Raw genomic sequence first — 7,266 nt, forward strand, 5'->3', positions numbered from 1 at the left:
GGCCGACGCAAAATGTCCAACCGAATCACGACGCCAAGATTAAAACACCATCTTCCCTTTTCACATATCTATAAAAACACAGGACCCGTTCACTCGGCGCTCGGCGGGTGGGCTCTCAGACGGAGGAACAAAAAAAGGAAACAAAAAACCCGGAGGTGAAAAAATGTCGCAGGTCCTTAAAGGTAACGCCTCACCCACACGGCCCACACTGCTTAAAAAAGTGGTGTCCCTATATTTGTGGTCTTCTGCTTATCAAGTGTTTAATTTTTTGAATCTGTGCTATTAACAGGCAGTTTTTCCCTTCTTTACAGTTGTAACATCTGCCTTTCGGAGAAGGCATTACACTAGATATTTACAATTAAGCTTTATAACCTTGTTAAAATGCCTGTATTATTACTGTTATTATTATTATACAAGTAGTCATTTGTGTTTAATATGGAGAGAGCACTTGGAGAGAATTAAGTTACACTAGTGCACAACTGTTATGTATTATGAGATTAATGCATCCAAAACAAAATGTAAAAATCCCATATTATGGTTTTTTTTTTGGGGAAATGAAAAACAGAAACGGGAAATTAAAAAAGTGTAGAGGGGTTTTCTCTATAAATTATGTGCATGTATTTTTATTTAAAAATCAATAAAGCATGTAATTATTGGAAATGACATTCAATCTATGTCCTAAAAATGTATAATATTTTTTCTCCATCAGCTTAACTCGGTGCTCATTTTCCCAAAGTAATTTACGAGCTGTGAGATACTACAGAAACTGTTCAGTACTGTGTGTGTTGAATAAGGTTTTCTTTATTGCTGTGAACATGTTCACAAACAATAACAACAAAAACAATAGCTATGGCCATGGCATTCTCTAGAACTAATACATTCAAATAGATCTGGGTGACATACTGGGATTACAAGATTTGACAAATCCATTCTAATATTTCATTATCAGATTGATACCAGGGGTGGAAAATGAGTAATTGTGTTTAAGCACTATACTGGAAAAGTATTTTTATATTATTACAGCATCACACATCACATAACAAAACACAATTAATTTGTTAAAATTTGCTTTTCTATGTGAGTGAGTTTAAATTATATTTTACAAAATAAAAGCTTTTATTCCAGCTGTCAGTCATACTTTGAATGTGTAGGATATTAACCATTTTAACTAAACTTTCACTAGAAAGTTTAAACAAGACACTTTTCCTCTCTACATTTTCCACCCATAGATTATACACAATATGGCACTCATATTTTCAAAGTTCACAAAAAAAGTAACAAACATGGAGATAACAATAACAGTGATTAAAAACACTCATAAGTAAACACAAGCCAAAACTACAATGATACTCAAGAGGCTTTCATTCTGAATGTGGAATGTGTTTGTCATTTGTTTCCGTGAGCAAACTGGAGGATATGTGCATGTGTGACTCTTCATTCTCTAATAACCTTCTTTACCACAGAGAAAGGATAAAGACTAGATGCCCCTATTTATAACTTTATTTAGAGGCTGAATTTCAGGTCAAACCAAAACAATACTTCCTAATATAGAGAATAAGAAATATAAACAACATATTTAGAATAAAACAACAGCAGCAACATCCTGATATATTACCATAACATTACCTCTAGTAATCTATGAATAAATAAATAAAAATCTTCAGGATGGCTCTAAAGAGACCAATTTGTTTCTGTAAAAGCAATACTTCAGCATTGTTCCAACTCGTCTCAATCCATTACACACCTCACATCACTGATTAAATCAAAGAACAAATAGAGTTTAGGTTGACCAACACTGAAGTACACTTTAACATGTCTTTATGCTTGGCCTTTGTCCCTCTTCAACCTCTAACCCCACATTCCTTTGTTTAACAGCCATTTTCTATTATTCCTGCCTCCTACTTCCCATAGACAGTGCTAATAAACTACTGGTCCATTTGCATTCCTCAGTTTCTTCTCTCACTCAGTCTTATTGGGTCTTGCTCCTTTCCTTCTCACGCTCGGCCTGGTCGATAGCAGCCATGTTACAGGAGGCAGTGATGAGGTGCAGGAGGCTGATACCAGACTTCAGCAAAGACACAACACCACACACTCCCAACAAGCACTGCAACCACACTATAAACATACATACACACCGTTACATAGGTTTTTATAGTTTTAGAATATATATATATATATATATATATATATGTGTGTGTGTGTGTGAAGCTATTTTGCTTGATATATTTGTAGTTTATATAAGTATATTTATTTTGCAGGCTATGATTTGATTTTTTTTATGTAACTCACAAAACTGGAGGTCTTAATGAAAGCACATTTACATAGAGAACTCTAACATGGAAAAATGCAGCCATGTGAGGCAAAGAAAGGTGGATACCCCAGGACATTTATGTAAAAAAAAGACAGAGAGGAAAATGAAAGAGAGGTCAATGTGGCTAGAGAGATCAAGACATTACTGACACTCACCCTGTGGCTCTTCAATGTGGTACAGTACATACAGCAGGCAGTAAAAGAGCTCATTCCCCATACACATGAAAAACAGCACCGGCTAAGGAAAAAAAAAAACGGTACAGTTAGCAAATCAACGTTATTACTGATTTTTGAACAATAAAAACGTTTAATTTTTAAGATGTCAAAATAAACTTCCTGCCAAATTGTAGTTCAAACCAGCATGTATTTTATATTGAGTTCAATAACACAATATGTACAAAAAAAAAAGCCAAATACTGGACTCCGCACATCCTATTCCCTTGTTTTACATTTGTATTTGCCCATTACCCTGGAGGTGTAATAGATCCTGAGAATGGGGTTGCCAGAAAGGTCGATGGTCTTGTGACTGGTTGCTCCCTTCATCATGGAACTGAAACAGGGAGATGCAAGAAGTAAGGCATACATTTTCAAAACAGATGGAAAAATCATGACATACAAATATATTTTCCTCAATCTATTCAAGACACAAACTGCTTCAAATATAACCTTCCCTCTTACTCAAAATGCAGTTCATGGGACAAGATATATTTGGTGCTTATTATATAACATAACACATATGGATAATAAGGGTTCTACTCCAGATGTGTTGAACTGTCCAATGACAGAAGAACATTTTTTGAAGAGACAGTGACATTTTGTGATTGGAGGTATACAGCAGGCAGTTACCAAATATGGAGAAAACTGCATTACCTCATTGGTTTTATGAGTCTTCTGAGAGATTCCTGAATTTCTTTATAAATTCTTTTCCTAAATTCATTACACAAACCAAAAACTGGCTGAGCTACACAGTATGCCTCAGATCTAAATAACAGGAATTTCACTCACCTGTGCAAATGAAGCCAGTGACTAGCCACGTCCAAACACATACTCAGTTGAAAGAGGAAGGTGTAAGATGGGTAGAGGAGGGCTAAGTTCACCAACAGACACATAGTGGCGCAGCGGTCAGTTAACATATCCAGCATTGCACCAAATTTAGTACCTGTACAGAGACAACGAGAGAGGTAAGAGAAAAATCCACCACCAGGAGCTGAAATACAGCCGTAGAAGGTAAACAGAAAAAATTATTGCCTTGATTAAGGGCTCGAGCTGCATGTCCATCAAAGGCATCCAGAAGTGCGCTCAGCAGGTAACAAAACATCGCCGGTGCTGGACAGCATGGCATCAAATAAAAGGACAACAGAGCCAGAATAATCCGGGCATAGCCTGAGAAGAGAAGGAAAGAGTTTGTAGCTTTATATGCATTTTGTTTGGTAGCATGGATTAATTAATTCATTGTTTGTAGCCGCTTGTCTGGTTTGGGGTCAGAGTGGGTCCGGATCCTACCTAGACTCACTGGGTGCAGAGTGGAAGCACACCCTGGAGGGGGCACCAGTCCCTCGCAGGGCAACACACACTCTCAACTTCGGTGACACACTTCAGTCCCCCTACCAATGTGTGCAGAAAACACACCAAACTCCTCACAGACAGTCACATGGAGCAGGGCTCAAACCCCCAACCCCAGAACCCTGGAGTTGACTGACAGTGACACTACCTACTGTGTCACCCTGCCACACCCACCATGGATTCAAAGTTTTCTAAACACAGATAAACTGAACACTGACATATAAAAATGAAATTCTAACATTTTTATCATATGGTAACTGAAATAATTAGCACAGTGAATTATTAATAAAATCCATGCAAACAATACTGGTCTACATGACATGTAAATAAAAGATTTTCAACATCTGTCAACAGCAAATAATTTTAAAAGTGGGCATACTGTGTCTTTCTGGTAGTAAACAAAAATTACTTGCTAAATATAACGTATATAGCACAATCAGCCAAAACATTAAAAAACATTGTTTCTACACGCATAGGTCCTTACCATTTATGAACAGGGTGAAAGCGGGCCAAAAAAATGCAGAGCAAGATATGGACTATAGTTTGTAACTGAAGAACTAAAAAGGGCTCCACTGGGAGACTGGAGGTTGTGGGTTTTGTTTGTCAGAATAAATCACCGGTTAAAACTGTACACACCAAATGAAAGACCATCATCCAGTAAAACACGGCTTTAGCAGTTTCCGCTAAAACTGTCTTTTTATTTGAACACAACTTTCCACCTTAAATCCTGCAGCCATCACGTTACGAGGGCTTAGTGGCCAGAATGGAACCGCTGCAGTATTTAAGGTGGAACTGAAACTTTGAAAAAGAAACTGGTGTATATGAAGGAATCGTTTAGCTCTAAGCTGCAATCAAGACTATACTTACTAAATACTTACCGATTAAATTCGGTACGAATAGAAATATGTTTTCTTCGGCCATTATAAAGACCGTTTGGAGTTTTAGAAGCCCTTCTGTGTTGTTATTTGTATTAGCTCTGCTCTCTGTGGCAGTAGGACTGTCAGGAAGCGTCAGGTACACGTAAAAAAGACGTCAGATTCTAGTGTCAGTTAACCCCTTAACGCCCGATCCGGAGGCTCAAATCTGTCAGGGTTCGCGTTATCTTTCCGCTGCTCAGCGAAAAACCAATGAAATGCTACTAATTTTATTAAACCATTTAGCCAGGCACCGAGCTAAAATGACTTAATTCATACTAAAATACTCCGTCTTTTTGGCCGAGAGAAAATGGGATACTGCTTTTAACAAAAATCCAAAATAAGTGCATTAAAAATCTGTAGTAAGTTTTTAAAAAGTGAAACGTGTTATATGTTCATTCACAATGAACAATCACCTCCGAATATAAGTGAATGTTCTCTGGCGTTTTTCCCCAATCCATCTGATGAAGATGAAAATGTTTATGTGAAAGCCTTCCCCTTTAATCTAATCTGCACCATCTCCATTTTAGAGACAAAATGATCTAATTTCTAAAGACACAGAAGCAAAAAATGCAAAATAAAAGCTCGAATTTATATGGCATGTCTAAAGACATTTAATAAAAAATGCAGCTTTTATATAATGTCTTTATAGAACATGATATCACATATAAAGACATTATATAAATGCTGTAATTTTGCACTGATATATATATATATATATATATGGGGCACCCATCACGGGACATACTCACACATTCACTGACATACACTCACACATATGGACATTTTCATTTACCACTCCACATACCATCTTAGGTTTCTGGGGGAAACCCACCCGGACATGGAGAGAACACACCAAACTCCTTAAAGGCCGACACCCAGGACACGCAACCCCAAGACCCAAACACATTGAATTTTGATCAATCCGCACTGTTTGCATTAGAAAGTGTAGTGTTACATCTAAGCCTCATTTACTAGTCTATAGAACTTTTAATGGTGTGGAATCAGCTTATATCAGATTTGATACAGTGATATGTGTCAAGCAGGGACCTTAGATTTTTAAGAACTAGTCAGTTAACATTGGCATGAGTTAAATAGTTTAAAAAAATTATAACTTTCTTGATGCTTTAATTTGTAAACAAGTCAGACATCTCAAGGAGTTGTCTGCAAACAAAAATCCAACATCAGATTATACATTCCTGCCAATGTAATTTACAAACAATGAATCGATTTATCGATTTTATCCCTCTATTAGAGTTTTTCAAAATGTCGTTGTTGCAAACAAATCTCATAACACACAGTTTGGTCAGTTTTTGTCAATTTCATGCCAAAAAAGCCTTGCAAATTTGCAACACCCAGCTTGTAATAACAGTGTTATAAAAACAAAGTCCAATACATTATGAACAATACACTGTATTTATGGGTTACAGCAATGGACTATTTTTCATGTGGGAGCCACATTGGGGACTGAATGTCTGGTTTTAGAACACAGCTAATGTTAATGAATGGGAAAGGCGAAAACACTTAATTCAAACACAGCTCCCCTCCCTGTGCTGGAGGGAGTTTTACAACACCCAGAAGCACAGAAGCCTGTCTCCTCTTTGTGTGATGGGGTAAAATATTTCACTGTGTAGTACAATGAGGAGAAAAAGACAGTTAAAAGTGATTAGCCACATTAGCATTTACACCATAGTATATAAAGAAAAAACCGTTAGCACTCTACTCTTCTGTTTGAATCTGAGTGAGTTTTTGATAGACAGATTCACATACAAGGCTCAGTTATCATCTTATTTTTGCCTGTTTTGTTTTAGTGTGTAAGAGACTGCAGAGACAGACACATATCCCTTTGTCTCAGTCTTTTCCAGAGAACATAATCTGATCCCATTGTCTCTGTGCTTTGAGAGTGAAACAGATTCTTGAGTTTATTTATTTTTATTGCAAATGTGTGTCTAAATTATTCCTCTGATTGAGCTTAAAGTTTAATAATGCAGTTGCCTAAGTGTGATTGATCAGTGAGAGATGTTTCTACGCCACAGTGAAGGCAAGGCCTAATCCCAAATGTCTCCCCTACACCCTCTGTAGGGCCCAGTTCATAAAATAATGGGTTGTGCACTCACATAACGGATTGTATGCGGAACCAATTTTTAGTTAGCTATAAGGTTCAAGCTTCCCTGTCAAATGACCATCTAATTACAGTCTGGGTGCGTTTAGTTTTATTTTCTGTACTGTGCACTATGTACGGTGTATGGCACTATTTTGGCACAAGGCCCTTAGCTCTTCTATTGACTGACACAGGGGAACAGAGCTATTTACAGATGTATTGTGGATAAATTGGTCAGAGATCCATAATTATAACTATATCATCTTAACGGCTAAATGAGGACTATAAGTGTTGACAGAAATGATAAAACAATTTAAACATCAGTTTTTTTGTGTGTTTGAGTAATGAGGATGGGCCTAAAATGGCGGCTACTCTGTA

The 7,266-nt window shown here is 37.1% G+C and overlaps 1 protein-coding gene across 1 annotated transcript; it reads right to left on the reverse strand.

Moving 5' to 3' along the window:
- Window positions 1–781: 781 nt before the first annotated feature.
- Window positions 782–4,909, reverse strand: cdipt (CDP-diacylglycerol--inositol 3-phosphatidyltransferase (phosphatidylinositol synthase)). The gene is made up of 6 exons (XM_066642506.1): window positions 4,752–4,909; window positions 3,559–3,693; window positions 3,316–3,469; window positions 2,779–2,860; window positions 2,467–2,548; window positions 782–2,115 (listed from the first exon to the last, which is right to left on the reverse strand). Exons 1-6 carry the CDS (start codon window positions 4,792–4,794, stop codon window positions 1,970–1,972), a joined length of 642 nt encoding a protein of 213 aa, XP_066498603.1. The 5' UTR covers window positions 4,795–4,909; the 3' UTR covers window positions 782–1,969.
- Between the last annotated feature and the right edge of the window lie 2,357 nt (window positions 4,910–7,266).

The sequence above is a fragment of the Hoplias malabaricus genome, chromosome 13, assembly GCF_029633855.1.
Source record: "Hoplias malabaricus isolate fHopMal1 chromosome 13, fHopMal1.hap1, whole genome shotgun sequence".
Taxonomy (NCBI): domain Eukaryota; kingdom Metazoa; phylum Chordata; class Actinopteri; order Characiformes; family Erythrinidae; genus Hoplias; species Hoplias malabaricus.

Coding starts and splice junctions, on each gene's coding strand:
- cdipt (XM_066642506.1), bottom strand. CDS start 4,794: ATGGCCGAAGAAAACATATTTCTATTCGTACCGAATTTAATCG. Junction 3,694..4,751: donor ATTCGTACCGAATTTAATCG/GTAAGTATTTAG, acceptor TTCTCTTCTCAG/GCTATGCCCGGATTATTCTG. Junction 2,549..2,778: donor GGATCTATTACACCTCCAGG/GTAATGGGCAAA, acceptor TTTTTTCCTTAG/CCGGTGCTGTTTTTCATGTG.